The sequence below is a fragment of the Eurosta solidaginis genome, chromosome 1 (genome assembly GCF_040869045.1).
Source record: "Eurosta solidaginis isolate ZX-2024a chromosome 1, ASM4086904v1, whole genome shotgun sequence".
NCBI classification, from domain to species: domain Eukaryota; kingdom Metazoa; phylum Arthropoda; class Insecta; order Diptera; family Tephritidae; genus Eurosta; species Eurosta solidaginis.
Window position 1 is genome coordinate 103,230,715 of NC_090319.1, and position 21,897 is coordinate 103,252,611.

A 21,897-nucleotide genomic window follows, 5' to 3' on the forward strand; every position below is an offset into this window, starting at 1 on the left:
GAAAAGATAAAGAAACGCTCATGACTACATACAAAGCAATTAGCCAGCCGATTACGTACTACGCGTCACCCATATGGTCGCCAAGCCTAAAAATTACCCACTGGAAGAAACTACAGGCCTGCCAAAATACTGCTCTCAGAATCGCCACGGGCTGTCTTCTTATGTCCCCAGAACACCATCTGCATAATGAGTCGAGAATACTCCCCATCAGCGAGAGAAATGTGATGCTGACCAAACACTTCCTGTTGAATACCCAGAAACCTGGGCATCCCAACAGACATCTGATTGATGAACCAGCACCGCCTAGGGGCTTAAGGAGTCATCTCCGTAAGCATTTTGAGGAAATACGGCACCTGAGAACCCAGCCGTATGAAGTGAAAAAACACAGGCAGGTCCTTGGTGAACTCCATAAACAGGCGTCGGACCTTTATGCCGGGAATTGCCCTGTGAATCCAGTACTTAAAGAAAATTATCCAAAACTCGCGGAAGAGGAACGCATACTCCCCAGGAAAACGCGTGTCACTCTTGCTCAACTTCGTTCTGGATACTGTAACAGGCTAAACTCTTACCTATCCAGAATCAACCCCGACATACAAAATGTATGCCCCACTTGCAATGTGTCCCCACATGACACCAACCATCTCTTTAATTGTAATGTGGAACCAACGCCTCTAACACCCCTTTCCTTATGGTCCACCCCTGTTGAAACGGCAAGTTTCCTTGGACTCCCGTTAGAGGATATTGATGACAATTTGTGATCGGTCGCGGCTATTAGGTGGGGCGAGCATTGCTACAACAACAACAACAACAACTAAACCTCATGGGCAGAAGACTATAGTATCTATGTGGAACGTTTGATAGATTAAAGTTAAATTTTCGAACTCACAAAAGACATGAGTGGCCTACAATTGCGCTAAATCTCTGTCGTCAAATTCTCACCATTCTTTCCCGGTTGCTCCGTGAAAACGGTAAAGCTGTGCAATATAGGCTGCGGCTATCTTCACCGTGATAAGTGACTAACTAATGGTGAATGTGACAAGAAAACTTTAAATCTGCCATGATTCACAGTTTACATAGTCTTATCTCTATCCCCAACTTCATGACCAATTATGTGTACTCAATTCGATATCATCAAATATAGAAAGCCTCTATACTTTTATCAATATTTCTAACTGAAACCTCTTGGAAGACAAAATTGTTTCAAAAATACTAGCACTTAACTTAATATAGTAAAATTTTTGTTGTTATATCGGCCTACTGACTTGTAAGATCGTGGGTTCGAATCGAGCTCAAGGCCTAACAATAATTATTTTATCTTATTACTCTTATGATACGTTTTTTCTTAAATGATCATCTTCGGCGCCGCTGCTATAACCATTCAGCTCTCACAGCGGTTGTTTGCCTTCATTATTTCTACTTCTATCCTGTTTCTTGCCAATTGATTTTCACAGCGGTGCGACATCTGTTACAGAAACGATGTGAAAATTGGACTTATTTTATGGCAATGATGCCAGTGTCATATTCGCCTAAACGTTGCCGATGAAGGAATTTAGTAGTTCCCGAAATGGGTCTATACAACGAGCTTTGGCAGTTGTCTAAAATTTTGTCTCTCCTCTATTTTACTTTAAAAATTTGTTCATTTAAGAAAACATTTATTATAACAATAATAAGATAAAATAATTATTGTTAGGCCTTGAGCTCGATTCGAACCCGTGATCTTAATATAGTACAAATGGACTCGTTGGGAGCCTGTCTTTCCTAAATAAAAACACAATCATAATCATTTCTACCAATCGATAAATTTAGCAAAGTTCAACACATAATGTCCAAAACTTACTTGGTATTAATATCGGTGCACTATCGGCCGATTGTGCGTCCCGCGATTTGGTGCGTATGGTAACCGCACGTGGATTGAATTGTCCCAATTTCCCGATATCAATGAGAGCATGATCCCCAGTTGGTGAATTAATGTCAGTAACTTTTTTACCATCGGCGTACACAGCATAGCCGGTTACGGGACCAGATGAGGTTGGTCGGTTAACCGGCTGCCATGTCACCAAAATGGTACCATCTTGAGGACCAGCCTCAAGCTGAATATCCTAAAACGGAAAAGTAAATCAAATTAGATTTCGAAAAATGCTCAAGTTATTCTTACACATTTTAACTTACTTGTGGCGGATCGGGCAATCCTTTAGTTAACGTGCGGAAGTCAGCATACGCACCCGGTGCTTCTTCTTGTGGACGTCCCGGTGTTGGTTGTCCACCACCAAGTGCACGCAAATGCTTAGCGCGTACAGTGACCCGATATTGTGTACTCGGGGCCAGCCCGGTAATGGTATGCCGATAGACGCCTGGCTTTACGGTGCGCACCTCCACATTATTCACGCAAACGACATGTTGATGATTAGAATTGGCTGGCAACCATGAAATGACCGCTGATGAACACGTAATATGTGAAGCGCGTACAGCTGATGGACCTAAATGCGAGGTATCGCGTCCGATGATCATAGTACAAGCGGCATCACGTGATGTCTGACGATTTTGTGTCACACTACGAACGCTGACGCGATGTGGCTGTGAAGTAAAAAGATGCGTAATAAAATAGAGAATTATCACAAAGTTTAAAAGATTAATTAAGTTACACAAAATTCATTTATTTGAGAGCATTTCACTAAAATATGTCAATTACTAAGCGGAAAGTCCCCTATATCGGCTGTGGGGTTGAAAAAGAGCGAAACTTTGAAAAACTTCAAAATTTGTTCAAAGATTCTGAGATAAAACGTATTTCAAACAAATTTTTAGATAGGACCTTTTCCGGCCGTCAACTCTGATAGGGTTGTATTCCATTCAGTTATCGATATGTATTGGTACCAAAATTGACTTACCCTATTCGAGTCTACTCCTTCTATGAGCGCTCGTGTCCGTTCATTAGCCTTCACCGTTACCTTTAATACACCATCCACATAAACATGATAGCTGTCAATGAGATTGTAACCGAGCGGTTCGGGTGGTGACCAACCAATTAGTACACTTTTGTTCAGTTGGCGTTCGAGGGTTAAGTGTTTAGGTGCTGGAACTGTGTAAGGAAAAAATGCAAAGAAAATATATATAAAATATTACTTTGATGAAATAGACATGGATCATAAGGCAATTATTAGCATTACTTTGAAATGGACGAGGAGCTTTCGGTAAAATTTCTCTAGCATGGCTATATAAAAAGATTTGTTCTCGTAATAATAGATGGGCACAATGCACATAATTTTGTTTATCTAAACTTTAAAGCCTAGTGGTAATTGCAACATTTTCCAGTATCACTGACAAATTTATTAAATGCTTGGTGCTCTGAAAATATTGTGCATTGTGCCCATCTCTGACTAAAACAAAATTCACAAAAGATTTTAATGTCGCTGTTCATACACGGATACAAATTGCCGGCAACAAATGTTTTTTCTTTCGATTGGTAAGCGAGAGCGCGACGAAGAAGGGAGGCGGCTACAGACAACCCCGTTACCTTGCTTCGTCGCCTTCTCGCCATGCAAATAGTAAAAACGCAATTTGGTGCCAAGATTGAGTTTCCATGTCAATATGGACCAATTACATTGCTTAGATGTCTAGTTCATTACAAGCCTTACTAAAGATGTGTCTTTCGTTTTTTCTTCGGCATCATCTTCCTCTTGGTTCTTTTTGTTGCTTAAAATACTCAGAGTCAATCTTCATGAGCCTTCCTGCAAAAAAATCTTTACTACCAGCAAGGATGCAGTGCTTACAAAGGCTCGTGGTTCTCAGAAGTAACGAAGTGCTGATTTTGCAGGTGGCGGTCTAAGGGTAGTAAATGTAGTAGCCCCAGGAGTTAAAGATGATAGTTTAATTCTGTGCTGTTGACGATTGCTTTACAAGGCTTTATCTTATCAATCTCCACACCAATATATCAACCCCAAAACTTTACCGGCTTAGTTTCAAATGCAAACTTGGGGTTGATATATTGACGTGGAAAACGATAAGATAAACCTCAGATTTGGGCAGGGACAGTAGAAAAGGACACAAAATTCCTATCGAGGTTCACTAAAGGAAGAAGCAGTTTCAACGGGATCAGATAAAACAGAACGAAGTGTTTCGGGACTATATTAACTGCAGAATCATTGTCTTCTCAGGCTCAAGTTACTTCCTAAAGTTCGACTTTTAGTATGACGATAAAATCCCGGCAAAAAATGCATGATGTGGAGGAAACTCGCGGTAATTCTAAGAGTGTAGTTTTGTTGCTTTTGTAACAGCAAAACACTTATATCATTCTAGTTCAATTACGCGAATGTCATGAAAACGATGTACCAACTAGTGTACTTCGTATTATTAACTCGTTTCCCAATCGATGCTAATGTCTGCAGTTTCTAAGACCGGTCTTATAGAAGATGTTGTATCAGAGAGTAGGGAAAAAATATCTATGCGAAAATGTGAGTTGTTGTTGTTGTCGCGATAAGGACACTCCCCTAAGACCTTGTTATCGATGTTAATGATCCTTTGCCAATACCACTAAGGTACTAGCCCGACCATCTCGGGAACGATTTGGTATGACCACATTAAACCTTCTAGGCCGCCCTCCCACCCGCTAGATCTATAAGAAAGGGGTCGCCAGAGCCGCGGCTGCTAAAGAAACAGGATTCGCCACGGGTAGGTGAGGTTGGCAATGGGGTTGGAGAAGCTATATATTGCGCTGGCAACCCCTTGAAAGGGTTCGCTACACAATCCCTTGAATCAATTTGGTATTTTAGTCACCTCTTACTACAGGCATACCTACCGCGGGTATATTCTAAGCCTCCTAACCCGCTGGGGTAAAAACTTTAAGTTCATAACGCTCTATGACGAGAAGCCATTGATACCTAGTAGTATTCATAACTTCTTCCACTTTGTGGTAAATAGGGTTGGCGTGGGCTTAGGCTATCACAAAGGCAAGTTTCGTAAAATAAGAAAACCCCGTAATCGGGTTTTGGAATGTATATTTTCAAACATAATCTGGGAAAGAAATTATCCGTCGGCATGATAGAGGATAAGCACAGAAGATTACATTAGCTTTTTATGGGGACGACAGAGTTGTTTTCTCTGAACCGTTTTCACGCAGCTCGATAATTATTTAATATGTGATTCAATTTATGAAATGTTCATCTGGCGGGCCACCAATTAGATAACCAAATAAAGTTTCAGTTACAATTTACTACACTTGGAATTTAAAGATCTGTGCTTGAGGGTCCAGAACGAGACGTTATAAACAAGTCCAACGTATATAACACACAGTAGATAGCCCTGTACGTCCCAGCACGACACATGTATCACAATTTCTAGTCGTGAACTTGTTGATTTGCTACTTTTATTAATAAAAGGGCAACTTACTCAAAGTCGTGATCGCCCCGCAGCCATGGCAACCCCGTAAATGACACAATTTTTCCTAAAACTTTACCTTACGAGCTTTGCTAGAGGTTAGCAAACTTTCTTCAGCTGCCCTTATGATTTTGAATTTTTTTTTGTTATATTGAATACAAAGCGATAAGAGTTTCCAGCAAGCTTACTTTGAATTACGGTTCTAGCCAATAAACCTCTTAGTAAATACACCCAGAAAAATCCTTGATTAAAACTTGATATTTATGCGTGATCGAATAAATAGAAATTATAGCACTTTTATTTTTGTTTTGCTTGAATCGTAGGCACAAATACAAATTTTCACTTCAGATCGTATCGTAAAAAAAATAGGTGGAGGTGATATGAATGCCATATTTATGACTGAGTGAGATTTTTGAATATTTAAAAATTTAAAAAAAAAAAAATCAGTGTAAATACAATTTTGTACATGTATTGGTCTTTGCACTTTAATATACAAAATTTTGACCAACACTGCCTTTAAGCAAAGTTTGGTAAAACAAGTAAGGAAGGCTAGGTTCGGGTGTAACCGAATATTACATACTCAGCTGAGAGCTTTGGAGACAAAATAAGGGAAAATCACCAATTAGCAAAATGAACCTAGGGTAACCCTGGAATGTGTTTGTATGACATAGGTTTCAAATGGAAGGTGGTAAAGAATATTTTAAAAGGGAGTGCGCTATAGTTCTATAGGTGGACACAATTTCAGGATATCGCCATAAAGGTTGACCAGGGGTGACTCTAGAATGTGTTTGTACGATATGGGTATCAAATGAAAGGTGTTAATGATTATTTTAAAAGGGAGTGGGCTTTAGTTTTATAGGTGGACGCCTTTTCGAGATATCGCCATAAAGGTGGACCAGGGGTGACTATAATGCGTTTGTACGATATGGGTATCAAATTAAAGGTATTAATGAGGGTTTTAAAAGGGAGTGGCCCTCAGTTGTATATGTGAAGGCGTTTTCGAGATATCGACCAAAATGTGGACCCAGAACATCATCTGTCGGGCACCGCTAATTTATTTAAATATGCCATACCACGAACAGTTTCCTGCCAAGATTCCAACTTTTTGATTTTCTTCTACTTAATATGGTAGTTGTCACACCCATTTTCCAAAGTTTTTTCTAAAGTTATATTTTGCGTCAATAAACCAATCCAATTACCATGTTTGATCTCTTTTTTCATATTTGGTATAGAATTATGGCATTTTTTTCATTTTTCGTAATTTTCGATATGGAAAAAGTGGGCGTGATCATAGTCGGATTTCTGCCATTTTTTATACCAGGATAAAGCGAGTTCAGATAAGTACGTGAACTAAGTTTAGTAAAGATATATCGATGTTATCGTGTTAACGTCTGAGCGAAAGGACAGACTGTCGACAGTGTATACAAACTGGGCGTGGCTTCAACCGATTTCACCCATTTTCACAGAAAACAGTTATCGTCATAGAATCTATGCACCTACGAAACTTCACAAGGATTGGTAAATTTTTGTTCGACTTATGGCCTTAAAAGTATTCTGGACGAATTAAATGAAAAAGGGCGGAGCCACGCCCATTTTGAAATTTTCTTTTATATTTGTATTTTGTTGCACCATATCATTACTGGAGTTGAATGTTGACATAATTTACTTATATGCTGTAAAGATATTAAATATTTTGTTAAAATTTGACTTTGAAAAAAATTTTTTTAGAAGTGGGCGTGGTCGTCATCCGATTTTGCTAATTTTTATTTGGCACACATATAGTAACAGGAGTAACGTGTCTGCCACATTATATCTTCAACGACTGCCAAATTACAGCTTGCAAAACTTTTAAATTTCCTTCTTTTAAAAGTGGGCGGTGCCACGCCCATTGTCCAAAATTTCACTAATTTTCTATTTTGCGTCATAAGGTCAACGCACCTACCAAGTTTCATCGCTTTATCCGTCTTTGGTAATGAATTATCGCACTTTTTCGGTTTTTTGAAATTTTCGATATCGAAAAAGTGGGCGTGGTTATAGTCCGATTTCGTTCACTTTAAATAGCGATCTGATATGAGTGCCCAGGAACCTACAGACCAAATTTCATCAAGATACCTCAAAATTTACTCAAGTTATCGTGTTTACGGGCGGACGGACGGACATGGCTAAATGAATTTCCTTTTTTCGACCAGATCATTTTGATATATAGAAGTCTATATCTATCTCGATTAGTTTATGCCGTTACGGATTACCGTTATGCGAACAAAGTTAATATACTCTGTGAGCTCTGCTCAGCTGAGTATAAATCTCAATCATAAAAGCTTTATAAATCTTTCTTGGGGGTAAGTTTGCACAAAAACTCGATTAAACTGAAGTAAAATTTGAATATTTTTCTGAGTGTATGGATGATTGCTTTATAAGTATAGTTTGTATTTCAACTTAAACCAGCCTTCAAATGCAGGGGCAGAACCTAAAAACAGCTGACTCAATGGCCTCGATGAACCAATATAGCTCGTACGCATTTCGGAGTATACTTCCTCACGTTTCAAAAACATCCAGATAATGTAACAAATATGCATGTATGAATATTAATTAAAATATACCACCAAAAGCAAATATTATGCAAACATTTCAGTAAAATAAAAGAAAAAAATCAATAAAGATATTGCATATAACACACAAATATACTTAGTGTCAAGACATGAATGAAACACTGTGCAGTTAATAAAAGTTTTTAAAAGGCAAAACATTTCGTTGGTGGCATTAAAAAGTTTAAGGCCCTACCTCAGTCTACTTTAACTGAAGTTTGAGTTGAGCTTAAGCGGCTGATCTGGCTGGATTAAACTCTAGTTAACCTATCAGTTATTTGAGTTCGTTCGAAATGGCGTCGAATATACCCAAGAAGCATTTGGGCTTGAGTACCGTTAGAGCTCATGTTGATAACCAAAATAAAATCTCAAGAGTTGTTTCGAAACAGAGGCTCAACTCGAGAATCATAGCGTACTCAGCAAACGAGGGAATTTTTTATAAAAATATATATAAGCAAGTAAGGACAGGACTGACTTCGGCTGTGCCGAAGCCTTCATAACTTTATTGAATGGGGCAGAACAATAATCTTATCCCAATCGTAATCTCCAAATAATGCGCTGTATAAGATAAGAAATATATAGTGAACAGATGTACATACCAAAACGATTTTAAGATAAATATAAAAAAAATGGCAAAAAAAACCCCTTATCTGAACGATCGGTTGTATGAGATATATATTATATATAGCTCCGATCGAAATGATTTTTACAGGAAATCTTCTATGATATATTAGAAAAAATATCACCAAGTTTAACGTTTTTATATTGGAAATTAAGGGAGAAATTGCCAAAAATCTTTCTATCTGAACGATCGGTTGTATGGGATATATACTATATATAGCTCATATAAAGTAATTTTTTCAGAAACTCTTCTATGATATATTAAAATATATATCACCGAGTTTCACGTTTATACTTTCTAAATTAAAGGAGAAATGGCCAAAAATCTTTCTATCTGAACGATCGGTTGTATGGAAGATATATGTTATAGTGGTCTGATCCTACCGGATCCGACAAATGTCTAATATAATACAAAAATACATCCTTGTGCCAAATTTCATTGGGATATCTCAAAATTTGAGGGACTAATTTGCGTTCAAACAGACAGACGGACGGACAGACGGACATGGCTATATCAACTCAGTTCGTCGCCCTGATCAATTCGGTATACTTAATGGTGAGTCTATCTTATATATTTCTCTACGTTACAAACATCGGACCAAAGATAATATACCATTTCATGTTCATGGAAGGTATAAAAATACTATTACTTAATTTGAAAAAATGTAATTAACAACTTGTGGTTCTCTAACTGGGATCAAATGTAAAATTCCATACCACATTATTTTCACGAAAATATATAGAATTTATTTTTGATTAATTACGCTTCATTACTGCTATCAACCAGCTGTTGGTTTTGATGGGAGCACCTTGGAGATTTTTTTTTCAACTCCACCTCAACTCGATATCCAATGTAGGATATAAACTGGAGAAATGTGTTGGATATTCATTTGAAAACTGTATATTTCCTAAAATCTCCAAAGGTTAGATAATAATTTGATAATGATAATAACGTTGGAGATCAACTCGAGAACTCTAAGATTTACAAAATTTCTCAAATACTGAATAGTGATTGGAGAATGAAGTTGAATATCAACTCGAGAACTATCTGGTTTAAGGATAATAAAATAATGTTGTTGGATATCACCTCCGGAACTATATATATATTTCGCTGGAGATTTTTTTTTTCCATGTTTGTTGGGTAAACAAAATCCACCTGTTGCCGTATCTACAAATTATCTAGATAATAAAAAACCAATGCTGCGCACAAAAAAGCCAACCCCAAAGGCGGCCTTAAACTGTGACTGAAAAACTGCTGAGTAGTTAAACTGGAGTTTAAATTTGACTAGAGTTTAAGCAAACTTAATTTAAGCTTAGCTTAGCCACCTACTGAAAACCCGGGCCTTAGAATATTTGCGAAAATCAGCATCTATGCGAGCACACCTAATATCAATCACAGCAAGACCTTTACATTTGGTATATTCCCGTACTTTCTCTGACAAACTCCTGAAAACTGTCATAAAACCAGAATTCGCTCAGAGCGGGAAAGTAAACCCACGTTAGCACATGCACTTATTTACAATAAATCCACAATAGTTAATATACGCTTTCACATATTATCTATTTTCGAAGAAGATTAAATCGTTCTAGATAAAAACTAGGTATAAAACTGTACAGTATGATATTGATTTCTGGTAAAAACTGTAGCTTATGTCAACTAATATATTATGACGAATATTAGCAATTTCGATACATCACTATGCCGCTCGTAAAAAAATGCTGCACAACTTACAAACCAACTAAGAGCGTAGACGCTTGAATTACGAAGTTGTATTTCTTCTAGTAGTGCTGTAAATGAAGATCAGTTGAGTTTATTTATTCAACAGTTCAGTGATTCGAACGACAACAAAATGTAGAATCGAGAATTTTCGAAACAATATGAATACATGTACATTCACATTTAATTCATACAAATTTAAATATGAAAACTCACATACCTACTCACATAATTCTGCACCAGTAAACATTTATAAAGTATTTTGTGTTATCCAAATATGTGGATTCGCCATTTAGTTTTGACAAATGCATAACAGCTGTTCGTTTGACAGTTGTTCAAAATTTGCTAGCAAAAAAATTTTTGACCACTTATGAATGACTGATAGCCTTTTTTGTACCCTCAATAGTCTGAGAACCGATTACGGGCTACCCCTGTAGTTTCCAACGGTTTGCTAACTGACTGTTGGAGAACGGACCTATTGTTATGCCAAGATAAGTAAACACGAAAGTCAAATCTAAATGTCACGCAGAACAAAAATTGGAAATCGAGTTAGGTTTTTACGCAGCAAATTCAATTTGGGTTGCTCTCATACAAGTTGTATGTGCATGAGACATTTTTGACAGAAAATGACTTGCGTGCGTTTATATTAGGTTGGCATGTTATCTCGCTGTTGTAAAGTTATACTAAACATTTTAGTACTTATCGTTTATTCAAATAAGTATTTCCAAATGAAAAACAATTTTTCAGAACTTAAAACAAGGAGACAGAAGAAATAATAAAAGATAATTTTTTGCAGCCGAATTCAAAGCCCCTTGGAAAGTATTTCAAATTTAATATAAAAGGTCAAATTTGCAATACAAGTTACCCCTTTTCTACTGGAAAACTTCCTACCTCGGAATTTGTTTGTAAAGCTCACCACAAAAATTTAAAGATAAAGTGTTCTTCACCTCAGTTTTAGAAACACAGTCTGGAACGGGAGTTCTTAAAACAATGTCTTATACATATGTGGCATTACAACCATCAGTCCAGATAGGCTTACCTTCTGCACAGCTGTTGTTGTATAATCAGGCTAGAGCTTTTTGAACTCGTGGTCTAACGAGCAACTTGTGGTGAGTTTGCAAAACTTAAAGTCTCAAGCTATTTGTCGCTTTCCCCTGCAAATATATTCAATCTACTCATCTGTCACCGCACAATGCAGCATCCAAAATTGTATGTTAAAGGTTTAATGCCTCAAGTTCGAGAGTATTTTTATTTCAAAACTATTTTAATTCTTAGACAATGTTACCTAGGTTCGGTAAGGAAAAACGAGTTTAGAATGGTGGTGCTTAGCGAATTTAAAGGTATAGGATATTCGAGACGATACCGAAAGGGAACTGAAAATGAAAATTTGGACCTCCGCATTAATGATTTGAGGCCATGAGAGATTGCTGATTACGATTTCGGATGTCACCAGGAGGGTATCTGGTAGGTAAAAAGAGGCGATTAAAGCTTAATATCGTACATGCCTCTCTACTTATTGAAGAATGCCATTCTAGTTTTCCAGATTCTGCGATGTAATTAATTTTATATTTGTATTACCGTTTCGATCAATTGCTTCTTCTTGATGCATTAAATGAACTTCTAACCGATTTCATCAAATATGGAAGGCTTATTTTCTATGAAACTGCACAGTGTGTCTTCATAATTAAAAACAAATCAAGGCCAATATACTCACCATTATCGCTGATATCATCCTGATCATGTTCTAAATCCGTGTGCGTTTCACTCAATCGTGCTAAATCTTCCTGGGTGTGTGTGAGCAATGGATTATGCGGAGGCAGAGATGGTAACGATGTTGTATCACATTGCATTGAACCATCTTCGGCGTCTCGTAATGTTGATAACACTGCCTGATGGAACTCCAATAGATCATCGCCTAATAGAAAATAATGAGTTTATAAGATAAAAAATAATAAAATTTTAATTAAGGGAATTTGAAATTTACCAATTAAACGCTGCACAAAGGAGGCAGGTACCAAGCCACGCCTACCATCCAACAATTCAGCATCCAGATAACCGCCTTGTGGTTCGCCACTAGTCCAAACGAGTAAATAATCGCCAGCACAAAGCGACAGTTCACCTTCGGCTTCCCTGAGGGGAACAGAAGGTCTTACATAGTTATGAGTACATATTTGATGAAGAAACCAATAAAAGATGAATGTTAATAAAATAAAAATAAGTGAGGAGAAAGTTGCCCTCGGCTGTGCCGGATGGCGTAAACCTATCATGAAATGAAGTAGAAAAAGTAAAGTTCTAAAAAATTGTGTATGGAACAACCAATGATCCAGGAATTATGAAGTTCTGACAACCTAAATCAGTTGCATTGTACTTTTTGCTGGTGTTTATAAATGGTACACGATAGGAGAACAAAGCAGCACCGAATTATCGCTTTCGGTTTTCTCTTTTATTGTTAAATTTTTCCAAACTTCATCACTACTAAAATCTGTAGGAAATTACGCTTTGGTTGACGGCATTATTCCAAGCATCTGTTTGTTGGTGTATGTCTGACGGGCACTTCAAACTCGATACTCTGCGGTTCGCTGTGATGGTAATTCAGAGAGCTTTATGGAAACACATCCTGCTAGAGCTAACAAGTGAAGTTCTGACAGGCGAGCAACTCTATCCACCATTTTCTTTTTGGCAACCTAAATACAGACCTATACGACCCTATACCCTTGTCGTAATCGCCCAGCCCCTTCGGAAAATAACCACACTTTATTGGGAATAACCGTAGGCCTCCAATAAGACAAATAGACAATAACAGCACCTTACTCTTGTTGGAGCGGCGTTTCCCTGACTTTGCTACTTCAACCGTCGAACCTCTGGCGAACGAGAGCTTCTTGTGGAATGAGGGTTTTAGACGATCGAGAATGCTCGAAGTGGTTTAATCAATAGATCTCGAGGTAGGCTAGCTAGTGCCATAAGGTGATAGTGCAATGGAGCAAATAAGTATCATCATCGATGATACCTGCAAGTCCTTTGAGGAGTGTCTTTATCGCTAAAAAAAACAACATGGCTGGAAGGGATAACCCCGCCAGTGTTTTACAGTGGTAGGTCGTTCGTTAAGGTAGGGAGGGCAGCGGAAAATACTTAGGTTAACCTTTTTCCTTTCGACTACAGTACAATTTCGAGAAACTGGTAGAGCCAAAAATTCAGGGTTTGTCAATAATCCCGAATTCCCATAATTAAATGCTTAGCAGCTAGTAAATTTATAAGATACAAGATATTAAGGATTCTAACTAATCGGACTTGTTAGTCAATTTGGTTAGATTCCGATAATTCAAAAGGATAATAAAAATACTATGCTACAGATCTACAGGTAAGGCTTAGTAGTATTAACATATATAATTTTTATAACAACAAAATTTTCTAGCAGGAAGGTAATCTAGGTAAGTGTCTGTTCTAGCTAGGCCCTGGCTAGATTTTCAATAAATGTACGAAAGCGCCCCAGGGGCTGGGTTGTCGTGGGTGTGAAAAACAAATCTGCGATATATGTATAACAGAGGAAAAGAAAGTAAATGTGAAGAAGATGAAACAGAAGAGGAGCAAAAAATAACATTTAAGTAACAATGTCGATAGTGATGTGGATGATAATAAAGATGCGTATGGTTATCGTTACGTTAGCGAAGCCAAGACGCGGCAAGCAAAGCAGGAAAGGAAAAAAGAAAAGGAAGGGAGAGGAAAGGAAAGATTAGAAGTCAAAATTCAAAACGAAACCAGACAGCGTGTTATAAATATGTTATCGAAGCTTTCAAAGTTGATATCGGTTTGTTATAGATGTGTTATCGACGAGGTATATACGAGTTATGTATTTGTTATTGAAGTGGCATTAATTAGTTTTCTATCTAGAACAAAGATTATCAATGAGTAACTCATTTTGCATCGCCGAGTTATCGGTTTGTTATCGCTAATGTAGCAAATTTATTATCAAAAAGTTTACGATATGTTACCAAAAATCGGTTTGTATCATCGCGGAGTTATCGATTGTTTTTTCAAAAATTTAGTTATCGATTTGTTATCGCGAAGTTAACAGAGTGTGATCGACATATTAACGGGGTGTTGTAGGTTTGTTATCGAAATTTTGGTTTGTTATCGATAAGTTATATAGTTTTAAAATAGTCATCGACTTAATATCGAAAAGCTATCGTTTTTTATCAGAGTTTTATTAATTTGTTATCGGTGTGTTATTGATTTATTGTCGATAACTCGTCGGTTTGCCATGAAATGTGCACCGATAAAACATCACTATAAAGCCGATGATACATCTGTAACCCGGCAATAACAAGTCGATAAGAAACCAATAAGAAGCAGATAACTCGGCGAAAATAATCCCATAACTCGACGACAAAACTTCGCTGGCGATAGTACGCCGACAATAATTCAAAACCTTGTCGGTATCGATTGTAACAGTTGTTACAAGCCTTTCTTGGAAACCCCGAGACTATTCGTTTCTGTAAAGTTGCTTCTGTTCTGGATTAACTTCAACTTCTGGGCTCTAGCTGGCTTAACAGCATTAGTTTTCTGTATATTTATACAGCAAGCTTCACGATTATTTGGTTATACTTCCTTTTTTTTCAAAAGCGCCCAATTCCTACAAGCTTATCTTCCAATTTGCGTCGAGCTCCATTTAATTTTTCCTACAAAATGGAAGGATGCGGCCTACATGTTTTATGCCGACTCCGAACGGCCTCTGCAAGACAGATGAGATTTTACTGAGAAGCTTTTCATGGCAGAAATACACTCGGAGTGCTTGCCGAATCACTGCCGAGGGGCGACCCCGTTTAGAAAAACTTTGAAAAAACTTGGCTCTGAAATTTTGATGTTGCTATCGGCATTTGGTTATCTTATATTTGTAGATCGAGGTACAGGTAATTCTGAAAAAGTTGTTAAGGTTATGTCATTTGGAGACCGAAATTTAATGAAATCTAAGCAACTTTTCTGATATATTTAATTAACATTCCGCAATAGTTGTATTAGTTTTATTGAGCCAAAGACCGTAAGTAAAATGAAACACACTGTTTAAAATTGCATTCCTTTTTTAATTTTTCGACATTTCGGCTTCAATCTGAAGCCATCTACGGGAACATATGATTGACTATTAAAAACTACCAAATTTCGGAAGGCTTCCAAGATTATTTTTTCATAATTCAGCAAGAACATTAGTTAATGAATACTGGTGAGGAATAATAATTGGATACCGAAATCGATTTCGTAGTATAACGATGGCAAATATCGCTAAAAATGTTAGTGAACTCCACTACACGACTACTAATGTACCATATCGGTATTATTTTAGTTGTTTCATTTAAGGATTGTTTTCCAACTATCTCCGGAAAATTACAGGATCGCCTCCGGTATCAATTCGGTAGAATTTCGCGACCATTTCAGGATTTTTCGGATCGTTTTTGGATAACTTCAGAACTATTACTGGATCACTCAACATGGTTTTCGGAAATGCTTTCGACTTTGGCATGGTTTTCAGGTTCGATTCGTCATTTTTTCGATATAATTTCAGGTCTATCTTCGGATTTTTTCGGAACTGTTTTCGGAATCTTTAGCTGCCATAATTTTTGGACCAATCATGGTTCGTTTCGGAATTATTTGGAGTCAGAAAATTATTGGGTCTATGTCAGAATTATTATTGGATCCTTCCGGAATAATTCTGGGATTGGTTGGGCTGTTTGGGAACTTGTTTGGGGACCATTTCAGGACTGATTTTGGGAATTGGTTTGTTCAAGGTATCATCACGGGATTGCTTTCAGGGTCATTTCGGATTATTTTCAGAGTTGCTTTTGAGACCACTTCGTTATTGTTTTATAGATCATGTTGGTACCATTTTTGTTTTGTTACATTTTTTTCATGCGGACGAAGAGCCGATGGTAAATGTAAGATTAGATACTGAAATCCAAATCTAATTTCTCGCCTTAAGTAAGCGAAGTTTTAAGTTACACTCGCAAATCACAGTATAGAGGGTAGACAGGGTGTAGGATGAAATATCACAGCTTTTGACTTATGTATATGGTAAGTTAAGGTGTGAGATGAACCTGAAATCACAGCACACAAGGTAAGAGGAGTGGTAAGGTCAAGAAATAAATCACCCAGCTTTTGATTCGGACCTTTGAATTCACTTCACTTGGTAAGCGAAGTGATGAAGTACACCGGAAATCACATAATACGAGACAAAGAAGCAATAGAATTAAAAAGAAATTATGAAATAATTTAGGTTCTAAGTCTGACCTAAATTTCGCACTTAACAAGAACACACAACAGGGGGCAGAATGAAACAATTGCTTCGATGACGCCAAAAGTACAATCTGTTCAAGATGTATTCTGCGGCAGAGGAAAATAAACACGCGCTCCTAGCTTACAGTTCACGCTTGAAGTGCAAAAACTGTAAAAAAAAGGAAGTGGGTAAGGATGAGGTAAGTTTTGAATTATTTGGTTCAGGCGAGATTTTTCTAAAAGAACTGGATTACCGACTGCTTAGTTCTAGCCAGGGCCATTCTAAAGTTGAGTTCTACTTTCTGGACGGGTTCTACTAAAATATCTACATTATTGGATCCTAATTCTCCTTAATAATTTAAATAGCTAAATGTATATACTTACTCTGGTGGATCATAGGGAAAGCGCGCTATGAAGACGCAACATCGTCCCTTGCCCGGTATATCCAACATATCCACTTGCGGTTCACTGATACCATTTAAATTATGGTTACGTGCTATAAAATTAAATACAAATTGTAAAAGAAATATTTATACTCATAATGTGCACAAAGAGTTTTCAAGGCTGTTACTCACTTTCCAAATCCAACGCGCCCAATGCCAAATTGGCACGATTGTGTAACATATTGTCCGTAAACTCATCTAAACCCCACGTATTTTGCGGTATCGGTGAACATGGTGAGCTGCGATTGCCATAACGCGTCAATGGTATATCGATCTCGTCAAGCATTTTCATTTTAGTAGCAGTACGCAGCGCAGCTGTTGAATAAGGATATGAAGCGCTCGAGCCCACATCTATAAACGGTGGGGGATATGAATTTGGTAGTCCAGATGTGAGACCACTTAAACCGCTTAGACCAGTACTAGCACCCAAACCGTACAATGATGAAGCACCGGCGACGCCACTTAGACCCGTTAAACCAGTTGTGCCGAATAGTGTGTTTGTATCAAGCATATTGCCCAAGGTGGGATGTGTCAATGATGAACCGAGTTGTGGTAGCCCGCTGGCACCAGCTCCGCTTAGTCCTAGTGCCGAGTAACTGCTTGTGCCGGTTGGAATATTATGCGCGTTCAGTGATAGGATGGGCATGGTTGTGCTCTGTAAATTGTACAATTGTATTGTGCCACGCTGTATATTTTGTTGTTTTTATTTTGTTTTTTATTTTTTTAGTGTTATTAACGTTATTTATAAAAGTATTTGCATATTTTCAAATAAATGAAAAAAATGTTTGGATTTGCAAGAAAATAAAAACGGTGTGGTTTTATAAAAGAAATTTTGGTTAGTTTAGTGTTTATATATTTAAGGTTAGGTTTATTTATTTGTTTACATATTACACAAATACAGACACACACGAAAATGGGAGTTTTTGAGAGAGAGAGATAGAGAGAAAGAGAGAGCAAATATAGAGGCATAAAAAAAGAAATACAGAGAAAGTAATTTTTGTTAAGAATGAGTTAGAAAATGTTAGACAAGGACAAAATATTTGATTGAATATCATTTTGTTATGACATATTTTTCGATTATCACAATAACAACACCGTATTTTTTTTATATGTATGTATATATTTTTTTACACGTTCAAGATAAAATAGAAAGAGTGGAAGAGACAACAGCACATATGAAAGAAACAAGAGAGAAATGAAAAAATTGTTTGCTTTCAATTATTTTTGCCTCACTTTTTGAAGATTTTAAAGTTTTTAGCAAAAATTATCTAAACACGAAACGATTCCTAATATGTATGGATGAGAATGTATGTATGTGTGAAGCGGTATACTACACATACGAATATATTTATGTATAATCAACTATGTAGAATGTTGCTAGTTATGACAAAGTACGGATAAATTTATGAAACTCCTCGAAATGCCGATGGATCGTACATCGAATGCAAATAATTTATGTGGAGATTAATTTACGAATGTCTCCATACCTACTTATGTATATGTAGGATATCTAAGGCCCGGGTTTTCAGAAGTTGGTTAAGCTTGAACTCTAGTCAAATTTAAGCTCTACAGAGCAGTTTTTCATTCATACATTAAGGCCGCCTTTGGGATGAAGTTTTTTTGTAGGACAACATTGGTTTTTTATTATCTAGATAATTTGTAGATACGGCAACAGCTGCACTTTGTTTATCCAACAACCATGAAAAAAGTATTTCTCCAGCCTTAGAGAAATATATATCTATTCCTAGAGTTGATATCCAACATCATTCTCTAATTTTTCTTAAACCTGGTAGTTTTCAAGTTGAAATTCATCATCACTATCCAACCTTTGAGAAATTTCCTGTACTCATATGAATATCCAACACATTTCTCCACTTGATATCTTACACTATGTATCGAGTTGAAAAAAATTATTCTCCAAAGGCAGCAGATGTTTATTGATAGAAATTAACACCTGGTTAGTAGCAGTAATTGTTGAAGTACTTGTTGAGTACCTACTAATTTTACTAATTTCAGGCAACATAGAAAGCAACGTATATTCAATTATATTTAACATTTTGTACTGATGTATAAAAACACAGCACAGTGCTGTGTTACTCAGGATTATTCAGTACATACGTCGTACATTATCATTTGTTAAAGTTATGCTTTTTTGTTGTTGGCAGGGTTCAAAGATACTATATTTTCTTTAACTTAAGTAACGGCAGTTTTTGCTTTATAAAAAGTTGTCTTTATTGCTGGGAACGCTATGACAAGTTGAGTCACTGTTTCGAAACAACTCTTGATTTTTAAAAGTATGCAAGTTATCAACCTGAGCTCGAATGGTACTCAAGCCCAAATGCTTGTTGAGTATATTCGACGACATTGGAAACGAACGTAAATAACAGAAATGACAGAGAGGTTAACGCACACTTAAACTTAAACTTCACTCCAAGTTGATTGCAAAAATGCAGAATAACTTTAAGCATAGGTTAACTGACAAACTGAGTTGAAATCGTACTGAAAAACCGGGCCTAAGTGAATCGTGAATATAGAACAACTATGAATATTAGTATTTATTGATGTTAGCGCAGGCGAAAGCAATTGTAATCCCTTTTATCCACGAGCACATATGAAGCGTAAAGCAATATTTAGAATATGGAAGTATTTCTTCTCTTCAATGAGTCATAAGTAGTGAAGGATATGAAAAAATATATATATAGATATTTATTTAATCGCGTATTGAAATGGGTTTTAAAATGGAGCTTTACATTCGTTTAACAGATAAAGCGAATATATGTACGTAGGTACTCATACAAAGTGACGCTGCGCCTAAAAATAACAGTTATTTCATTTTCAGTTACGTTTAAGTTAAGATAAAGAGCTAGTTTTTTATAGTAACTAGCACTTTTCACATCTGTTCATCCTATATAACACTTTAATAAACTAAAGCTCCGAACAAAATTAAGCTTTAAGCAAGTTCGTTACGCTTTTCCTCATGATATTGCTAACACCCTCTTTGAGCGTGACGTCACATTATCAACGAAAAAAAAATACCGTTTAATCTCCTGTTCTATGGTTGGCTTTATAATCAAGATCCATAAAACAAAGATTGCTCTAATATCGGAGATATGTTATACGATCCACGCATTTACGTCATATTATCAAGGTAAGCTAGGTTGAACTGGTTGGTCCGTGAGGCCCACACATAGGCTGAATGAGTCCATGTGAAAGTGGCCAGAAGTTTGCTGAACGACCAAACTGAAATACCCTTTCAAAAACCAGAACCAGGACGGTAGTGTCAAGTCAGAATACCCATTATGAGCCTACAGTCCCCTCTTCTCGATGATAAGAGTAACTATGTGAATCCTTTAGGTTATAAGACATATAAATGATTTTCAACACTTTGCAGCCCCATGCTTGGTCTATCGTGCAATTCTCACATTTGGAAAGTCTACGGCAAAACCTTCGAGCGATATGCCCTCTTTAGCAAACCAATCTGTTTTTCATTTCAATCTATTCCCATATGCCCAGGGACCCAATATAGATCTATATCTCTCTATCCCGATCCTTTCAGGGATTGCCAACACACTATTAGATATGCTATGAGAGATTTTAGTCTTAATTGCTGCTTGGCTGTCAATGTGAAAATCGACGCGGCTGCAGTTTACGTTATTTTCCCAGCAGTGTTTCTCCTGCTTTAGTCACACTATCAAATTCAATTGTGAAATACGAGTAAATACCAATTACTATAGCGAGCATAAAAACGATCATAGGTAGAGATAACAAAGACCGACAAAATTAAAAAAAGTGCAGACCAAGAAATGATCTAATACTTTTCGAAAGGGGTTTGCTTCGCTAAATCTAAATATTGAATCACACTCTTCATATTGAACTCTTTGTTCGAGATATTCTTATATATTCGAGGGTCGGCTGTAACCCTATTTTAAAATTATGCGCTACACTCCGGTTCTTTGCTGATGGCATCTATCAAACATGATTTTAGTGTTGGACTGGACAACATCTGCAGTTATTAAAAAGGTTTTAGATATTATTGAGGAGCATATTTGTGCGAAGTGGATTAAAACCCAACTGACTGCAGACGAGCAAAGCGCTTCAAAAATCGCATTTTACTCTAAAACAGGATACCCAGGATAAGTGGGATGGGACTCACGTTCGCATAACTTTAATGGTTTTTTTAGTTTAATATAATTTTATTTCGAAAATACATGGTTTGCTGAACCTGCCCACCTGCAGTTATTAGGTGATTAACGTGCCTTAATGTAGACTTCAAATTTGTGAAGAAATTTTAAATAATTGCATTTTTAAATTTTATATATTGTTTTGTAAAAAAGTGGTCGTGATAAAAAAAGGAGAAATAGAGCAGAAAAGTGTGTTTTTAGTACTTGGAGGTACTAATACTTCGAAAATCAGAACCAATTTAAAAATTCAGAAACCGTATTCTGATTCAGCGCACCCAAGGTCTTAAGAAAAGTAAAGACCCATTTCTGTGGCTAAAATTTGTCGGCCTGTGCAATCAAACGCACGCACTCGTTAAAACAATCACCGCAAACGTTCACTTCTTGCTTACGTTTATATACTACGGGCATATGAAAAAATCGAATTTTTTGATGTGTTGTCATCATTAATAGGATGAACTGATATACAAAATGACTTTATGTACGTTTTTTGGGGAATTGAAATAGGATTTTGATATGAAAATATTTTTGTGCCATATTAAAGGCTGAATATGAACGTATGTGTTTTTATTTATAAAGAGTGTAACTTTGCTTAATCTCACTGAATTTTATTTATGAATGGTTTTTGTTTTTGTTGCATGAGTGAATAAATCAATGATTTTGCTCAATATAATTAGTTTTATTAGTCCTCCGAAAGATACCCCTTTTTTCTATCTGTTGCA

At 36.7% G+C, this 21,897-nt stretch overlaps 1 protein-coding gene across 18 annotated transcripts in view; it reads right to left on the minus strand.

Moving 5' to 3' along the window:
* Window positions 1-21,897, minus strand: part of Rbp (RIM-binding protein) — a 233,080-nt gene that overhangs the window by 79,893 nt on the left and 131,290 nt on the right. For 11 of the 18 annotated variants that reach the window (XM_067759463.1, XM_067759452.1, XM_067759451.1 and 8 more), the window contains 7 exons: window positions 17,130-17,682; window positions 16,939-17,050; window positions 12,278-12,441; window positions 12,008-12,208; window positions 2,886-3,076; window positions 2,170-2,574; window positions 1,838-2,099 (listed from right to left, as the gene is read on the minus strand). In XM_067759463.1, coding sequence (XP_067615564.1) covers window positions 1,838-2,099; window positions 2,170-2,574; window positions 2,886-3,076; window positions 12,008-12,208; window positions 12,278-12,441; window positions 16,939-17,050; window positions 17,130-17,682 — 1,888 coding nt within the window. The remainder of the gene's footprint in view (window positions 1-1,837; window positions 2,100-2,169; window positions 2,575-2,885; window positions 3,077-12,007; window positions 12,209-12,277; window positions 12,442-16,938; window positions 17,051-17,129; window positions 17,683-21,897) is intronic. The other 7 variants (XM_067759457.1, XM_067759454.1, XM_067759465.1 and 4 more) reach the window with 3 other exon arrangements.